General features: G+C 39.0%; 1 protein-coding gene across 1 annotated transcript; it reads left to right on the top strand.

Moving 5' to 3' along the window:
- Positions 1-250: 250 nt before the first annotated feature.
- On the top strand, positions 251-19,835 carry LOC103470439 (uncharacterized). The gene is made up of 8 exons (XM_008418879.2): positions 251-9,044; positions 9,131-9,244; positions 9,330-9,443; positions 14,668-14,826; positions 15,116-15,198; positions 17,118-17,262; positions 17,619-17,801; positions 17,894-19,835. Exons 1-8 carry the CDS (start codon positions 251-253, stop codon positions 18,049-18,051), a joined length of 9,750 nt encoding a protein of 3,249 aa, XP_008417101.2. The 3' UTR covers positions 18,052-19,835.
- Positions 19,836-20,524: the final 689 nt, after the last annotated feature.

Genomic DNA, 20,524 nt, shown 5'->3' with positions numbered 1-20,524 from the left:
AAAGTGCTGGACAATTGCATTCTAATGTCACTGATGCGTCAATGAAGACAACAGCAGTTTATCCAACAATACGCACAAAGTCACCTTCAGTCTCAGAATCATACACATCTGAAACAAGTGATGTGTCCAAATCTGCTGTTACCCCAACCGTCTTACTCCGTAGTACAGAAAAACCAACATTGGCATCTCCTGAAACAGAACAAACTTTTACCGCATCCCATTCTCAAGCAAATCTACAACTTCATTTGAAATGTCAAGTTCTGCCATTACAGATAAAGGAAGCACAAATCCATATACTAGTGGAAACCCCAGAGAAATGTCTAGCAAACACATGGCATCTACAACTGGTACCTCATTAATTAGTCCAGAGACCACAACAACAGAACAAGTTGGTAGCATTTCAACAGAACAACGAACTTTCCCCTCAGTTTCATCCCTCACTGAAAATCCAGAGACAAGTGTTGATGCTACTACAGAAGATATGGATGGTTCTGGAACTATGAGGACAGACTTGTCCTCATCATCTATAAGCGTTATTGGTGCATCTTCAAGTCTCTACAGTATTGACACAACAACAGTAACAATATCTCCTGAATCAGAGTCTGCCTCTGTGAGAACAGGACAAGGCACTTCTGGTGAAAACATCACCAAGTCCACTGACACAACCATCACTACAACCATGGCTGGCTCTTCTGCTTTCAATATCCTGTCCGTCTCAACTTCAAGAAAATCCGAACCAAGTGATACTTCAAAAACAGATGTTTCTTCAGCTTCAGCGCTACACAGCACACAGGAACCAACATCAATGTCATCTGAAACATATCAGACTCTTGCTCCAGTGATGTTGCAGGAAACGTCAGCAGTTCCAGAGGAAAGTTCAAAATCTCCAATTACAAGAGAAGATAGGACAAGTAATCCAACAAGTGAAATGTCTAGCAGAGACATTGCATCTTCTACTGGCTCTTCAATGTTCAGCACTGAGAAGACAACAGATATCCTACCTAAGGATGAGGACAGTGTTCAAACAGGTCACACAACGAGACCGTCACTTTCCACAGTATCAGGCAGAACAGAAAGTTCATCTGCTGCTTCTCCAGTAGATAGAGGCTTTACAAGTGGCCAAACCATTGACATGTCCCCAACCCTGTCGATTGTTACAGAATTATCTTCATCTGATATCATCAGAGAGACAACACAATCTCCTGAAACTATGACGATTCAAATAAGCACAGATCCCGAACCTTCTGGAGAAGGCTCTGCTGCTTTTGCTGACACGTCAGTTGTTACCATTGTTACTGCATTCCCAACATCTGCTGTCTCTGACGGTAAACCCATGAGCCCATCAACACTTTCCCCGATTACTCCATCTGCTTCATCATACGCAACTGCACATGATGAGTATGAAGAAACGAGTACAAGGTTTGCAACGGTGGAGTCCATTCCTCTAATCATTGGATCAAGTATTCAACCTGACACAGCTTCAAAGGCCATTGTCACAGATCCAGAAAGTGCTGGACAATTGCATTCTAATGTCACTGATGCGTCAATGAAGACAACAGCAGTTTATCCAACAATACGCACAAAGTCACCTTCAGTCTCAGAATCATACACATCTGAAACAAGTGATGTGTCCAAATCTGCTGTTACCCCAACCGTCTTACTCCGTAGTACAGAAAAACCAACATTGGCATCTCCTGAAACAGAACAAACTTTTACCGCATCCCATTCTCAAGCAAATTCTACAACTTCATTTGAAATGTCAAGTTCTGTCATTACAGATAAAGGAAGCACAAATCCATATACTAGTGGAAACCCCAGAGAAATGTCCAGCAAACACATGGCATCTACAACTGGTACCTCATTAATTAGTCCAGAGACCACAACAACAGAACAAGTTGGTAGCATTTCAACAGAACAACGAACTTTCCCCTCAGTTTCATCCCTCACTGAAAATCCAGAGACAAGTGTTGATACTACAACAGAAGATATGGATGGTTCTGGAACTATGAGGACAGACTTGTCCTCATCATCTATAAGCGTTATTGGTGCGTCTTCAAGTCTCTACAGTATTGACACAACAACAGTAACAATATCTCCTGAATCAGAGTCTGCCTCTGTGAGAACAGGACAAGGTACTTCTGGTGAAAACATCACCAAGTCCACTGACACAACCATCACTACAACCATGGCTGGCTCTTCTGCTTTCAATATCCTGTCCGTCTCAACTTCAAGAAAATCCGAACCAAGTGATACTTCAAAAACAGATGTTTCTTCAGCTTCAGCGCTACACAGCACACAGGAACCAACATCAATGTCATCTGAAACATATCAGACTCTTGCTCCAGTGATGTTGCAGGAAACGTCAGCAGTTCCAGAGGAAAGTTCAAAATCTCCAATTACAAGAGAAGATAGGACAAGTAATCCAACAAGTGAAATGTCTAGCAGAGACATTGCATCTTCTACTGGCTCTTCAATGTTCAGCACTGAGAAGACAACAGATCTCCTACCTAAGGATGAGGACAGTGTTCAAACAGGTCACACAACGAGACCGTCACTTTCCACAGTATCAGGCAGAACAGAAAGTTCATCTGCTGCTTCTCCAGTAGATAGAGGCTTTACAAGTGGCCAAACCATTGACATGTCCCCAACCCTGTCGATTGTTACAGAATTATCTTCATCTGATATCATCAGAGAGACAACACAATCTCCTGAAACTATGACGATTCAAATAAGCACAGATCCCGAACCTTCTGGAGAAGGCTCTGCTGCTTTTGCTGACACGTCAGTTGTTACCATTGTTACTGCATTCCCAACATCTGCTGTCTCTGACGGTAAACCCATGAGCCCATCAACACTTTCCCCGATTACTCCATCTGCTTCATCATACGCAACTGCACATGATGAGTATGAAGAAACGAGTACAAGGTTTGCAACGGTGGAGTCCATTCCTCTAATCATTGGATCAAGTATTCAACCTGACACAGCTTCAAAGGCCATTGTCACAGATCCAGAAAGTGCTGGACAATTGCATTCTAATGTCACTGATGCGTCAATGAAGACAACAGCAGTTTATCCAACAATACGCACAAAGTCACCTTCAGTCTCAGAATCATACACATCTGAAACAAGTGATGTGTCCAAATCTGCTGTTACCCCAACCGTCTTACTCCGTAGTACAGAAAAACCAACATTGGCATCTCCTGAAACAGAACAAACTTTTACCGCATCCCATTCTCAAGCAAATTCTACAACTTCATTTGAAATGTCAAGTTCTGCCATTACAGATAAAGGAAGCACAAATCCATATACTAGTGGAAACCCCAGAGAAATGTCCAGCAAACACACGGCATCTACAACTGGTACCTCATTAATTAGTCCAGAGACCACAACAACAGAACAAGTTGGTAGCATTTCAACAGAACAAAGAACTTTCCCCTCAGTTTCATCCCTCACTGAAAATCCAGAGACAAGTGTTGATGCTACTACAGAAGATATGGATGGTTCTGGAACTATGAGGACAGACTTGTCCTCATCATCTATAAGCGTTATTGGTGCATCTTCAAGTCTCTACAGTATTGACACAACAACAGTAACAATATCTCCTGAATCAGAGTCTGCCTCTGTGAGAACAGGACAAGGTACTTCTGGTGAAAACATCACCAAGTCCACTGACACAACCATCACTACAACCATGGCTGGCTCTTCTGCTTTCAATATCCTGTCCGTCTCAACTTCAAGAAAATCCGAACCAAGTGATACTTCCAAAACAGATGTTTCTTCAGCTTCAGCGCTACACAGCACACAGGAACCAACATCAATGCCATCTGAAACATATCAGACTCTTGCTCCAGTGATGTTGCAGGAAACGTCAGGAGTTCCAGAGGAAAGTTCAAAATCTCCAATTACAAGTGAAGATAGGACAAGTAATCCAACAAGTGAAATGTCTAGCAGAGACATTGCATCTTCTACTGGCTCTTCAATGTTCAGCACTGAGAAGACAACAGATCTCCTACCTAAGGATGAGGACAGTGTTCAAACAGGTCACACAACGAGACCGTCACTTTCCACAGTATCAGGCAGAACAGAAAGTTCATCTGCTGCTTCTCCAGTAGATAGAGGCTTTACAAGTGGCCAAACCATTGACATGTCCCCAACCCTGTCGATTGTTACAGAATTATCTTCATCTGATATCATCAGAGAGACAACACAATCTCCTGAAACTATGACAATTCAAATAAGCACAGATCCCGAACCTTCTGGAGAAGGCTCTGCTGCTTTTGCTGACACGTCAGTTGTTACCATTGTTACTGCATTCCCAACATCTGCTGTCTCTGACGGTAAACCCATGAGCCTATCAACACTTTCCCCGATTACTCCATCTGCTTCATCATACGCAACTGCACATGATGAGTATGAAGAAACGAGTACAAGGTTTGCAACGGTGGAGTCCATTCCTCTAATCATTGGATCAAGTATTCAACCTGACACAGCTTCAAAGGCCATTGTCACAGATCCAGAAAGTGCTGGACAATTGCATTCTAATGTCACTGATGCGTCAATGAAGACAACAGCAGTTTATCCAACAATACGCACAAAGTCACCTTCAGTCTCAGAATCATACACATCTGAAACAAGTGATGTGTCCAAATCTGCTGTTACCCCAACCGTCTTACGCCGTAGTACAGAAAAACCAACATTGGCATCTCCTGAAACAGAACAAACTTTTACCGCATCCCATTCTCAAGCAAAATCTACAACTTCATATGAAATGTCAAGTTCTGCCATTACAGATAAAGGAAGCACAAATCCATATACTAGTGGAAACCCCAGAGAAATGTCCAGCAAACACATGGCATCTACAACTGGTACCTCATTAATTAGTCCAGAGACCACAACAACAGAACAAGTTGGTAGCATTTCAACAGAACAAAGAACTTTCCCCTCAGTTTCATCCCTCACTGAAAATCCAGAGACAAGTGTTGATGCTACTACAGAAGATATGGATGGTTCTGGAACTATGAGGACAGACTTGTCCTCATCATCTATAAGCGTTATTGGTGCATCTTCAAGTCTCTACAGTATTGACACAACAACAGTAACAATATCTCCTGAATTAGAGTCTGCCTCTGTGAGAACAGGACAAGGTACTTCTGGTGAAAACATCACCAAGTCCACTGACACAACCATCACTACAACCATGGCTGGCTCTTCTGCTTTCAATATCCTGTCCGTCTCAACTTTAAGAAAATCCGAACCAAGTGATACTTCAAAAACAGATGTTTCTTCAGCTTCAGCGCTACACAGCACACAGGAACCAACATCAATGTCATCTGAAACATATCAGACTCTTGCTCCTGTGATGTTGCAGGAAACGTCAGCAGTTCCAGAGGAAAGTTCAAAATCTCCAATTACAAGAGAAGATAGGACAAGTAATCCAACAAGTGAAATGTCTAGCAGAGACATTGCATCTTCTACTGGCTCTTCAATGTTCAGCACTGAGAAGACAACAGATATCCTACCTAAGGATGAGGACAGTGTTCAAACAGGTCACAGAATGAGACCTTCACTTTCCACAGTAACAGGCAGAACAGAAAGTTCATCTGCTGCTTCTCCAGTAGATAGAGACTTTACAAGTGGCCAAACCATTGACATGTCCCCAACCCTGTCTGTTGTTACAGAATTATCTTCATCTGATATCATCAGTGAGAAAGCACAATCTCCTGAAACTAGGACGATTCAAATAAGCACAGATCCCGAACATTCTGGAGAAGGATCTGCTGCTTTTACTGACAAGTCAGTTGTGACCATTGCTACTGCATTCTCAACATCTACTGTCTCTGACGGTAAACCCATGAGCCCATCAACACTTTCCCCGATTACTCCATCTGCCTCATCATCCACAACTCCACATGATCAGATTGATGAAATGTATACAATGTTTCCAATGGTGGAGTCTATTCCTCTAATCAGTGGATCAAGTCTCTACAGTATTGACACAACAACAGTAACTATATCTCCTGAATCAGAGTCTGTCTCCGTGAGAACAGGACAAAGTACTTCTGGTGAAAACATCACTATGTCTACTGACACAACCATCACACCAACCATATCTGGTTCTTCTGCTTTCAATATTCTGTCTGACTTGACATCTAGAAAAACTGAAACAAGCCGATCAACGCTTTCTCCAATTACTTCGTCTGCTTTTAACAACATGTACTTTTTGACATCAAAAAAAGCTGAAAAAAGTCATACTACAAAACCAGATGTTTCTTTAGGTGTCTCTTCTCCTTTGCAGATCAAAACTACTTTATCTACAGTAACAGATGAAAGCCATAAGGCCATGCCTCAGACAACATCTGAGTCTGATGGAACGGTTTCATTTATGTCATCATTTGAAGTCACTACAAGTTTGTCCACTAATGAACCTATCTTTTCTTTTACCAATGAAGAGGTGACCTCACCAGAGACTGATGATTTCAATGATACAGAATCTTCAGGCTTCGAAGGATCTGCAGACATAGATGACACAGTGCATAAAATGCAAACAGAAGCTCAGCAGCCCTTTGTTGAAACATCTGCCCTAGCAATCACTCCAGCAATCTTAACAGATGCCAAGCACACCGAACTGACCACAAAATCTCACAATGGTTTTTTTGTTGCAACAGATGAGGCTGAGACAGATGAGACTGAGAGTCGATCATTAACAAGTCTTTCTGACAAAAACATTTTCTCCTCAACCTTAGCCCCACACATGACAAATAGAAAGACTAACTTTGCTGATCTTGGAATTGGAAATGGTTCTTCTGATGCCAACCCCAGTGAGTCAACATTTCAACCAGTTTCTAATTCTCCTCTTAATACCAGATCAATTATTGATTTGAAACATTCCCATATCCCTGATACTACTGGCTCTGTCACATTTACCCTCCCTCCATCAACATTAGTTTTAGAATTCGCCACATCTTCCACCCCTGTGACTGAGAAACCAGTTGAGTTTTCTTTGAGTAGCACTGTTCACTCAGTTTCCTCAGTGTCGGTGTATAAGGAAAAAGACAGTTCAGGTCATGGCTCAACAACTCCTGAAAGCTTATCTCCAGGAAATACATTTCCTCCTTTACAGGCATCTAGTACAACACAACTAACAACTCACAAATCAAAATCATATTCAGGCTTTACTTTAACAGATAATAGGAGTATAGGTGACCAAACCTTTGACATATTTACCTCAAACCCAGCGATAACCAACAACGTCACATTTGGAGACATGTCAGATGAAACTGAAACCTTTGTTTCAATTAAAACAACATTTGATGAGCAGGTTTCCAAAAAAGGGGTTGAACATTTCTCAAATACAGAAAACCCCCTCAGTTTTGAACCAATTAAACATCCAGATTCAAGAACAAAAAGTCCAAATAAAGATGGAGTGGCAATAGAAGCAACACAATCATCTCACAGAGCAGACTATGTTATAAATGATCACATAATTAATAGTTCTAGCAGTGACACTAATAAAAAATCAACATCCACACCATCTCCTGGTATTATATATCACAGTAACAAAGAACAACAGGTTGTGATTGTTATGCCAAGTCACGGCCAAACTGAGACTGACCAAGCTAAACAAATGCCTACTATGGTCTTGCATGCATCTGAACCATCAAGCAGTGCATCCATTCTATTCACAGAGGACACAAAAGATGAAGATAAACTGTTTTCTGGAGTCACATATAATTTGAGGCAAGAAAGTTCCACCTCCGAAGTCAGCACAAAGGATGATATGTTCATTAATTTTGATACTGTATCTGTAGTTTCCTCCTCTCCATTTTACCCAACTATCCAGACAGAAGAAGTTGAAGTTGATTCAGCAATTACAATGACACAAGATATGGACTTAACAGAAGAACCGGAAGGCTCAGGGGCTGTCAATGCTCCATTTTTTACTCCTTCACCAGTAACTACAGACCCAGTTTCAGTCACTGACCTCTCAAGATCTTTTTTGTTATCAACTCAAGCTACTACTGAGTCTGCACATTCAAATTCTAAAGAAAGCCTTGGTGGACATACAGCCCAAACTACTACTTTTTCTGCTGGAATTGATCAAAACAGATCAATGACTTCATCAACAAAAACTAAAGTATCTTCAGTAACTGGAGTTTCAAGTAAACTTGTTTCCTCTAACCCTATTCTCAAAGATATTTCAGCTTCAGCGTCATCTGACTATATAATTAAATTCCACTCAACTATTTCCCCTGTAGTAACACCTCAGAAATCATTTGAACAAGTGAGATCAGCGATCACAAACACACACCACCCACAACCAGAGAATTTATCTGAAGAATTATCACAAGCCACAGTTTACCCTATGTCCACAAATCATGGAAAACTTCTGGTTGAAGAATCAACCAATTTTCATCCTGTTAATTATTCTGTGAGTCAGGTTGATAATGGTTTGGCAAGTCATGTGACAGCTCTCCCAAAACTAATTTCTGATGCAAACGTTGGAAAACCACCATCCCCACAGAGTAGCTTTTACCCTGACAATGATCATCATACCCCAGTCAGTGGTGCAGGGAACCAAACACTTCTTCAATTTGTTTCTCAGTACAATGAAACCGCAAAATCAAACACAAGTGAAGTGGATATTTCCACAATGTCCAAAGCATCTACAAGTGAGTCTTCCCAGACTGTATTCAAGGCAACTGCTTCAACAATATCAAAGATGGAATTGATTAACCTTGAAAGCACCTTAGGGGGAACAATCAGTACAATTGATATCAGTACAGGTGATGAAGAAACTACCACAAGTATCCATAGAGAATTAACAACATCAACAACACAATCACCAAACCAGGTAGAATTAGGTACATCTTTAGCCACACAACCTTCATCCTTTTCTGAGGAAGAAGAAAAACACGACAGGAAAATGTCAACATCTCCATTCCTTAATGGAAGAGGCCCAGCAACAGAAGAAGGAACAACCCCCTCTATCCAAATAAGACTGGATGTGGGCCACACAGTTGTTGGCGAGACTGTGGACTTTTCTGGTACCTTCTATTAATTTTTTATCAATACAGCAAAGTATTTATGCTCATAGAACTTTGCCTAAATGTTTATAATTTTTACTCAACAGGAATGTATTCATGTAAGGAGAACATTTGTCTGAATGGAGGATCTTGCTTCAAGAGTGGCAGCATCTATTCATGTAGCTGTTCTCCGGGATACACTGGTCATCAGTGTGAAACGGGTATGACATTGATCAATACTAGAAATTTTCTATCACATAAACTGGAAATTTTTACTCTTGTTGTTTTGACTGTGTTGTTCCACAGACATCGATGAGTGCCAGTCAAATCCATGCCGTAATGGAGGCACATGTGTTGATGGGCTGGCTTCCTTTACATGTGTGTGTCTCCCAAGCTACTCTGGGCTTTACTGTGAGGAAGGTAAGTTCATTTTGTATTGGCTTTCTCCTTCCTAACAAAGTCAGTTTGTTAGAAATGCAACTTCCTCCTATTGTTGTGTTTATTGAGATTTATATGACATGATGGATTAATTAATTTTTGAACAGCTTCTTTATAAGGTCATATTTTGGGACTTACAATAAACTTACATAATACCATATGAACAAACCAGAAATTAAGTCAGTCTAATTCTAGATCTACCACTGACCAATGGTAAAGAATGCCGACTCATGTTTTGTTGTGTATGATGATTGCCAATCTATCATCTCCCTTCGGTGTCAGATAATTGATATTGTTGGCATTTACTACTACAGAAACTGAGGCTGTTAAGAGAGAAAAAAGTCTCAATTTCAACTCAGAAATATATCTACAGGTCAAGGCTGCAGAAAATTTAGAAATGCTTGCAAAAAAACAGCTGCATTATTTTAGACCCTTTTTTAGACCCTTAAAATAATCTGTGTTTGCTGTGCATTCAGGATCGATTGAGACAATACAAGCTTTTGAATTTAGATAAAAAGATCATGAAAAAAAAATAAAATCCCTAAGCTTAGCTTTTTATCTCCATATAGCAGAACATTGCTTTTCAAGCTATTGGTTTGGCAGTTAGTAATTTTGATGAATCATGAAATTAAGGAGTCTTAAAATTGCATAAAACAAGTTCCATATTATTTATCTGAAAATTCCAGATTGCATTTAATTTCAATTGCAGCCAGTTGACTAACATTACTAAGAACCTTAATTTAACCAAAATAACAATGAACAGTGTCCAGGCTGATGCTATTTTTTTGAGTCTTATAGCCATGTTTACACTCAATAGAAGAATATGAGTATTCACTGCTAGTTTAAGGCCAATTTTACAACTAGATGTACTTGGTCCCATTTAAACAAACTGAAGTTTTTTTCCTTTAATATTGTGATTTGGGTAGATGTGATCTGAATTATGCTGTGGACCAAACAATCTAAAACTGGTCACCTGAATGTGGACCCTGGTTCACCTGGGCATGAACACTGATGCTGTTTGTTTGCTTTTAGTGCAGTTACCAGTCAAAAAAGGAGAGTGAAAGTGAGCCAAATGGATAAGCAGACTTTGCTGCTTATATATTTTATAATCATGTGTGATCTGGAAAATGTTTTAAATCTTACACAGCATCTGTGTAACGCAGCAACATGTCATATGTCTCTGGTTTTGTTTTGTTTTTTTGCTAAAACTATAACAATATCTAATTTTGGATATCTAAAATGCAATTGGAAATTAAAGATAGATGTATTGCTTTGATTAAATGTGAAAATGCCTTGCCACAGTAGCTTGCAATTTATTCAGTCCAGCATCTTCCAAAAAATTCCCAAATGATCAGTTGTTGTAACTACATGACATCATCAAGCAGTTTTGTCTAATTTTAAGAGTCACCCACATCAGATGAACTAGGATATGTTTTTAACTTAATCCTCCTTTAAACCCCAAGCCCCTCATACAGAATTTTTTTAGTAAAAGGCCTAACAGCAAATGTTCAAAAAGCTTAATATTTAAAATATAGAAGTTTGCCGAGACAATGCTAAGTTCAGGCAAAAGTATGATGTGCGCAGATTTTACTCATGTTTTGCTCATCATATTTTCTTCCCTTCCTTTTTGTCTGTGTCATAAACACTGCTGTGTTCTTGCAAGATTACCGTAGCTGTTCAACAACCCAAACTTGATAAGTTTGTTCCTAGATCAGAAATGTGTCCGAATGACCACATCATGTGATGGCGCACTAAGCAGCATTTCGTTCTCTTCACTGATGACTGCTTCACACTTCAGGACTTTCCTTATTCCTTATTTCTGCTCACAACGACCCTTTTGTTACGTAAATTCACACCATGACTAGTCATTACATCAGAATTATAACTTAGCTTGTCTTGATTTTTTTTCAGGAATTTAGACAAGCTCTTTAGGTCAGTGACTGGTCCCCAACCTTTTGATCACCGGTCAAGGCCTGGCAATTTTACTGTGGCCCAGGGAGGAGGAGGGTATCACAATTTCCAATTTTTTGCCCCAATTTTCCCCTTACGACAATCTTAGAAGGTGCTGAGTTCTAAGATTGTCGCTTGTGATAATTGTAACCCATCATGCTGCAGTCAGTGTTACGTAGAACACCTGACAAGCCGCAACCGAGAATCCGGTGGACATCAGAGATGATATGTGGAAACGGCATGAATGTTTATTCAGCATTTCTTACAAGGAATATCAACAGAAATGATCATGAGAGGAACTGGAGCGAAACTGGTAACGCAGTTGATAAACTGAAATAAGGATATTCCTTCAGTCAGGGCTTGACACTGACACTAACTCGCTTAAAATAAATCCGCAAACTATTGCTACTGCTTATACATCGTCATCCGTGTTTGTTTATTCTAAATTCATGTACCGTATGTTGAGGGTTTTATGGGATTTTCTTCTGGAATCGGGATGTTTGTGAGTGGAAACTGTTCGTGTGTGGTGTGTTGCTCCTGCCGTGTGGCTGGACACACGAACCGATCAAACCTGTTGTACTTTTATAAACTCTGTGTGGTTATTGAGGTTTGGAAAATCGGCTGACAATTCTTAAATCGCCGTGTGGACCAGATTTAAGACTCACAAGCCCTACTCTTCTACTCTCAACGTTTACACCTTCAAAATAAGATACAGATGCGCCTCAAAAACAAACATTTTACTTGCCTGAAATTATTAACTCACGATAACGACAAATTAATGGGAGCCCTGAGTTTGTTTCTCTACAACGAGACAGTCCCATCTCAGAGTGATGGAAGGCAATGACACCCGAAGTGTTGCTTATGTACAGCGTGCCTGGTCTCTACGTGGCGAAGCAGTTTGAAGGCTTCATTGCCTCATTAGCGAGCTAGTGTTCTGATCTGTCATACCCGTCAATCCAGCATACTTTATGGTAATACGCATGCGCACATCGATGTTACTTCACATACTGCTTACTCAGCAGATTTCTTATAAATCCGTCATACCTGTGTGTTATGTTTCTCAGACGTTTACGGTAAATTTTATTTAATTAGGCTGCTATGCTAATATTACTTAATATTATAAGTAATATTAACACAAATTACTTATGCTGTTTCCAATATCGTTACCATACTGTAAACAAGACATCAGTCCTGTTTAGCGTCATTATTACTAGACATATTGTTTGGCTACAAATTTGGTCTCCCGTGGAATATTTTGTCCCTATAGCTAATCTACGTTTTTTAATATTTCAATATTTCTTTAGAAAACTGCACGAAATATGTCATAAAAAGCATGAATAACACTGGATGCTGACCGAAGCTGTTAGGCAACAAGCAGAACAACACCTCTTTCTGGACACTGCGTGGACATAACTAGATTTTTCTTATTTTATTTTTAATTACCGTAAACTTCCAAGAAATAAAACACACAAAATTAAACTTCTACAGGTATGACGGATTTATAAGAAACGTAACAGCGATGTGCGCATGCGCATTACCACGAGGTATGCTGGATTGACGAGGTATGACAGATAGACAGAACACCTGTCGCCGCATATCGTCCAGAACGGGTTTGGACTGTGGGAATCACCTACCGGGATAAATCCATTCTCCTGTCCCTTCTCTGCGCCTTTTCCTTTAAAAAGACAGCTGATCTGTTTCTTACTCATTTTGCTGCTTGTGGGCTCAATGTTGGCGAGCAAGATGTAACCGAGAGAATCCGGTTAAAAGATTTTCAAAATAAAAGATCCTCCAGACTCATATAATGCATTCAAAGGAAATTTGTTTCTTGTGCGGCCCGGTACCAATTGGTCCACAGACCGGTACCGGTCCATGGACCGAGGGTAGGTGACGACTGCTTTAGATAATTACCACTTTGAGGCTCACTGTATGATTTTTCTCACTTAGTAAACATGGAAAGCAAAATTTTGACTTTTTCAACACATTCGATTTCCATATAAATCTTCACAACAGATGTTGGACAAAGGAAAAAAAAGAAGAAAACATCTATGACTGATTTCTCCTAACTAGCCTACACCCTAAATTTTGTGTGGATAGGCCCTCCTTGATTTCCACCCATATTATGTACCCAGACTCAGCTGTATGGAGCTATGTTGCCAAATGAAAAGAAAGAACAACTAGTTCATGAAATAACAACAAAGAACACTTGTAATACCTTTGGGGGTTTCGTTGTTGTTTCAGTAAGTGAAATATAGATAGATGTGTGCAGAGTAACGCAAAAGTATACAAATCTCTGTCAAAATTACAAGTTTTTGGGAGAGGAATAATTCAAATCGTGATTGTTAATTCACAAGCTTTTTACATTTTTAATTTGATATAAATCATGTAGAATCTAAGTGAAAAAGAAACTAATCTGTGGAGGAAGGAATGCAAAATGTAAAGAAATCTTATTTTACAATAGGAATTTATCAGGAAAAAGTGTGACAATTTTGTATATCATATGAAATATAATATGTAATGTTTTGTCTTTTTTCCAAAATGGATAAAAATCATGCCAAAAACTGGCTAGAGATTTTGCCAAGGAAAACAGATGCAGAAATATATTTTACAAACCATGTCTTTAGTTTACATTAATTATACAGTTGAAACCAGAAGTTTACATACACTATAAAAAGACAAATAAAGCATTGAAATCATAATAAGCCTTTCTTGTTTTAGGTCAATTAAGATTAATTAAAATTGTTCTATTTGCTAAATGCCAGAATAATGAGAGAGAGAATTTTTAAGAAAAATATTATTACTGGTGTATGTAAACTTCTGGCCTCAGCGCTATCTATCCAAAACTCTATTGACAACTCAACACTTGCAACACGAGCTGATCTTTGAGGCTAAGTTGTAATCAATATTTGTGATTTTTCACGTAGGACTTGTAAAGAAATACTTTGATAGAGATCACATGGCATGCTTGTTTCAGTTTATACGAGGTTGTTCACACTTCGCTTGAATAGTTCATTTCCTATTTCTCTTCACCACTGCCTAACAGAGTTCATTTTAACTTACAAACAGTATCAGGGACAACTTGATTCTTGAATGGCCATAGTTGGCTTTATCTATGCTTCCCTCTTTGTAAAATTATGCATTGTTATAAATGTTTTCAAGTTCTAAGAGAGATTAGTGTTTTGTTGAAAGGCAAATTAAGTTAGAAATCCTGTAGGTCCTGCACACTAAAACTCCATCTCATCTTCTCTGCCATCAGATACTGAAACATGTGACTATGGTTGGCACAAGTTTCAGGGCCATTGCTACAAATTCTTCCCCCAGAGGAAAGGTTGGGACTCTGCAGAGCGAGAGTGCCGCATTCAGGGAGCTCATCTCACCAGCATCCTTTCCCACGAAGAACAACAGTTTGTCAACCGTAAGCAACATATATGTATATATTGTTTTTATAGAAAGTCCCTAAGTCCAAGAACATGCTTTGCTTCCTCATAATGTTTGCTGTTCATGAGAAAAGGGAAACAACAGCAGGTATTTGATAAGTGCACAAAAAATGTCCAAGCAGTAGAAGAACATATGGTGCAGGAAATAAAACGGACTGTAAAAATGCCTGTGTTATCTTTATTTTCTTTTTTACATTTTGCAACTGCACATTCTGAAAATTAGAAAGTAAAAAATGTAATCAGCTGTTTTTCCATGCTAAATGGCAGGTCTTGGACAGGATTACCAGTGGGTTGGCCTGAATGATAAGATGTTTGACAACGACTTCCGCTGGACTGATGGCAGCCCTGTGGTAAGACACTGCCTTCTGACATGCATCATTCTCCCTAAACATGGCAGTGTAAATATTTGGAAGTGATGACGGAGGCTGTGATCTAGGGAGAGTTGCTCCTTTAAGTGAGCTCTGGTTCCTTTCTTGTGACTCTCACTCTCCTCCACCTTGTATCCCTACACCCCTGTGACTATTCTGGTAATAAACCTGATGTAGATTAGGCTGTAAGGCACCTCTAAATCACCTTCCACTCTGTGGAAATCAGTTGGTCCAATAAGGCAAACTGGGAAAGCGTAGGCAAGGAAGGCTGCTTATCTTTTATGAACGCACTGTTTTATAAAACAGCTTAATCAGTGCGTTACAAAAGTATTCATGTTGTAATGCTTTACATTTTGTGAGTTGCAATCCCAATCCACACAATGTATTATGCTAAAATTGGGTTTCCTTTATAGAAACAGATCAAAAATTAGTGGACATATTTTATATTTTGTATTTGAATTATTCTGCATATTGCCTTTTTGCTGCAATTCCAGATATTTTACAGAATAAAACCTAGTTACTGTTTCCATCAGTGTTGTGTGGACTAATATGATGATCCCACAAAAGTAGAGGTGCAGAGGAAGCTGAAAGAAAGCCTAAGGGTTAATAGGTAAACAGTGACCAATTTAGAGGTGATGAGGCTGTGTGAAGGGGTCTGGCAGGCGTGGACTTTTATGGTCCCTCTTTATCCTTTCTCCCTCCTGAGAGAACCCAGCAAGTAGGCAGTCACATGGGGGAAGGGCCACCAAACAGACACACAGATGGACAGCACCTGTGCTCAACTTTAGGTTGAAAAAAAAAAGAAAAACTGTCTCGAAGCACCCCAAGGCCTTAGGTGGGTGGTCAACTCAACTGAATCCAAATAAATAGGATATTTTTAAAACTGTGAAATTGTACTTACTGGTGAAAAGCTTAGAGCAAATCTGGTAATGCTAAGAAAGAGCACAGAAAAGATACTTGTTGAAATATCTTAGAATGCATGTTTAGATCAGGTTGTGGAGTTTGTTTGAATATTTTAATTGAGATGCAGACTTGTCAGGCAGTTGACAGGTCAACCATTTGTTGGTCTGAGGTGAGCAGAGCAGGAAGTCAGAGTATGTTTGTTAACCATAATGACAGAGCACCAGAGCCTAGAGGGATGATGGCAAGAGATTGTGTGAAAGGTGGGGGGTCGTCACAGCTTTGAAGAAAGTGTTTGAACCTTGGACATGCTGAAAGACTACAGTTAGAATCAACTGCAGCCTGAATGGCCCTCAGCTTCACAGCTGTGTGTATACTGCATGGACACTCATATGCACATGCAGTGCTTTTTGTTGGCAGGGGTACACATGATGAAAAGTGTTCACAAAAAACATGTACAGTGCAATAACATGGATACCAAACATACCATGGAGATAAAGTCACAATGTGGTTGTAGATCCAACAGTTTTTTTTATATACATTGTGCCAAATTTGTAAAGCAAATAACCTCAAAGTTCTTTTTAGACGTTCTTAGTTTCCTTTTCCCCAATCTGGCTGTGCTGAGTCTCGGAGGCTCAAGTTAACGCTGAGTTTACCCAGAGAGATCCAGCTTCCCCCTCTTGTGGACATTGATCAAATTGCAGTGGCTACACACTTCTGCTTAGAAAGTACAGTTTTTGTTGTTAAAAAGAGTGTGCATGCCTATTGATAATCGTACATCTGCAATCTTAGTGGGTATCAAGCTGTGTTTTTTTTACTAAACAAGCCTACTTCTTCTCATAAGTTTACATTAGGGACATAAAGACAGAATGCTGTCTTTATTTTGGAGAACACACTTTTTACATGACATTTGCGACTAACTGTGCCATCACAGAGCAAAATTTTTAGCACAGACTTGCAGATCCTGGGAGGTTAAACATGAGACTCTGTTCAATTTTCAGCAATATGAAAACTGGAGGCCCAACCAGCCCGACAGCTTCTTCTCGTCTGGAGAAGACTGTGTGGTGATGATTTGGCACGAGGGTGGCCAGTGGAACGATGTCCCGTGCAACTATCACCTAACCTTCACATGCAAGAAAGGCACAGGTAATGAAAGAAAACCTTTTGTATCACACAACTTGCTAAAAACCGAAAACAATAATGTATCATGTCATTGAGTTTGATTTTCTGAAAGCAAAAAAAAACAATACATAATCTTCTTGCTACCCATATAACAAAGCATTGATTCTTTTCAGCTTTACAGGTGCATCTCTAAAACATTTTCTAATTTATTGAGATGCACCAGTGGACAACTAACTGTCAGTGTGTAGCAATATAACCTAAGTGCATTTATTTGCACAGACTACATCCTTATGCTGCAAGGATTTTTAAAAATATGTTCCATAAACTTATTTTCCTTGATTGTTTCCTTGTTGAAGTCATGTCACCCTTTGTTCTTCCAGTGGCCTGCAGCCAGCCCCCTGTGGTTGAAAATGCACGTACCTTTGGTAGAAAGCGTGAGAGATATGAAATCAACACACTGGTGAGGTATCAGTGTCGAAATGGGTTCATTCAGAGGCATGTTCCAACCATCCGCTGCCGTGGCAATGGACGGTGGGATACACCTAAAATCTCCTGTATAAGCCGTAAGTATAACTGTTATTCCTGCAAATGAAACATTTTGCTCAAGATTTCGAAATTCTTATTTTCAGACAATTTCAAACATTTTCTCTTTCAGCGTCGAGCTACCAGAGGTCCTTCATGAGGAGACATCAACCCCACGCTCTCTACAGTATCAATAATTTCAAAAAATGGCAGGATGAGTCCTTGCGCCACCACCTTCAGCGCAACAGGGGAAGGAGAGACAGAACGGCACAAAAGAGGACAAAGCAATGATTTCCAAGAGAAATCAAGAACACTTGCTTGACGGTTGTAAGAAAGGAAGACCAGAAAACAAAAAGTGCGTTAAAAAAAGATCATCAACAGAAACCGAGAGGATAAACTGCAAGTTTCTTGTATTTACAATGACGATAATATCTTATAAAGTGCCTTTGAAATAATTTTACCTGATGATTCGTTTCAAGAGAGACTGCTACATTCACAGTGAGGACAAACTCTTTCAGCTGGCTTCTGGAAGCACTATGAGCTGTCTACTTTGATATTCTTTTATGTTTTTTATTTTATATTTTATGTTGACTAATTATATGAAACATTCATTGTTGCTGTCTGATGCATCAACTGTGCTATTTGAAGCCAATGCAAGTGTCCAACATATATAGAAAGAACATAATACAGCTTATGTCACATAAAAAGAATTTATTTTGTCGTCCTGTTTAATGCTGGAATGCATGAATGCATACGCATTAATATGTTTTCTCAATTTAATCAAAGACCCTACATGTCATGAGTTGTAGTTTTTCTCAGATTGCAAATAGGGCTATTAATTAGTACAGTGCAAGAGTTTTTTTTTTGTTTTTTTTTTATATAAAAAAACTTTTTTCTTTTCAAACATAGACTAAAAAGGCTTGAAAAATATTGCTTGAAAGTATTTTCACAGGCAATAGCAACAAATAGCCTTTTTCTCACCAGGAAAAATCTATTTGGTGGCAGCTTTCAAAGGTTCGAATTACCAGCTTTTCCTGTTTTCTTCTAACAAGCAACATTTATGTACACGTATGTATCGACAGAATCTTTCAAACATTACTGGCCTGACTTTTGCATGATACAGTTTTGAAAGGTTCCTCTCTGAGTACCTATTGACAAAAACTTTAAACACAGACAGAAACCGATGTCAGTCTATTTCAAAATGAGTGAAAAACCACCATGTGTAGCTCAAGCAGCTTGGATTTCTATTCAGCTCACAATCCTTTGGTACGGCATGTTTACATTACTGTTCTGCTGTTAATTGGAACACATCAAAAATAATCTTTTTGTTTTTTTTTCGTGCGTTTTGGTTGTGTTTTACCATAAAAAAATGTTTTTCTTTTAAAATTCTCTTTTACTTTTTTTTTTTTTTACTGTGCTTCACTGCTTTTGCTGCACATCAAATCAGCCGTTGAGAGAATGTATTTTTGTGAAACACTCAGAGACTTGAACACTAAAGCTGTTGCGGTGGAAGAGATACAAATAATTTATTTTCAAGCTGCTTTTTTATCTCCTCGTGTGTTTTATACTGACGAGTAAAATGTGTTGATGTCACTGGTCCCAGCAGTGCTCTTTTTATGTGTGTGTTCAACAGAAAACAGGACATGCTCAGAATGTCTACACCAGATGCAATAAAGACAGAAATGTACTCATTTTATGCAGTTTAATCAGTTCATGTGTCCTTTAGCATCTCTTAATACCACAGTGAACCAAGAGACATGGAGGGCATGATAAGCAATAATTTTTGTTCTGAAATAGTGACAAAATCTACTTTTACATGTGAATGGCTGTGTCTCTGCAACAGTTCTATAGGAGCAATGTTGCTTTATTTGGTCTGCCTGTGAATGTTTAAGTGCGTTTTGCCCTATTGTGCACATAATATCATTTTATATTTATATAGCAACTTATTTTTTTTCTACTTTACAATGTGAATGTATGAGATGTTTGTGAATTTGTTTTATTTTAAAAAGATTAAACTGTTTTTCCTGCTTTAACTCACCAAAGAAGCAAATAAATATATGGATGTGTGACATTTAGTTTGGTCATTTACGTCATTTACCACTTTTTTACAGTGACTTACTGCCTTCTTGAAATATATATTAGATATATGCTGGCCCTGCAAAGGTTTCACCACCAGGAGGAGCTGTTTGACTGAAATCCTTGGGTTTCTTCTCTGCTTGCACAGCACATAGGGATTTAACTTTTATTTGAATCAAAAACAATAACATGAACAGTAGTTTTTACAGCAATTCAGTCTCATTCAAATCAAATTGTATTTCAGAAGAAGGTTCAAAACCACAATCTTTTCTATACAGAGAAGAATTAGAATCACCTTAGTGGGACAGAAAAGCTTTATCTTCAATAAAGAGCTCCTGCTCTCTCGTAAACAAAGCAATCTTTAGGTTTTCAGTTTCTTTTCTGGCACAGCACACTGTTACTGCTGAATTAACATTTAACCGGTTGGCGCAAACTGTGCATAAGTTAACAGATGTTTATCATTTTAAAAGCTCAGTTTGGTACCCAACAAGCCTTGACTTGTGATCAAAGACTTCACCAAGGTTCCTGAGGGAGTATTAGACTGGTAATGGTGTCATGAAATGCTGACGTCACAGTGGAAAATCTTACACCTCTTATCCTGCGCAAGACTCTTTGGGGTTTATCAAGATTTCCAATTTTCTTTTAGAAAGGAAATGCACTCAGACCACGTTGGTGTAGACATGCAACA

The sequence above is a fragment of the Poecilia reticulata genome, chromosome 9 (assembly GCF_904066995.2).
Source record: "Poecilia reticulata chromosome 9, P_reticulata-male-v2, whole genome shotgun sequence".
Classification (NCBI taxonomy): domain Eukaryota; kingdom Metazoa; phylum Chordata; class Actinopteri; order Cyprinodontiformes; family Poeciliidae; genus Poecilia; species Poecilia reticulata.
This window is presented reverse-complemented; position numbering and strand designations above follow the sequence as displayed.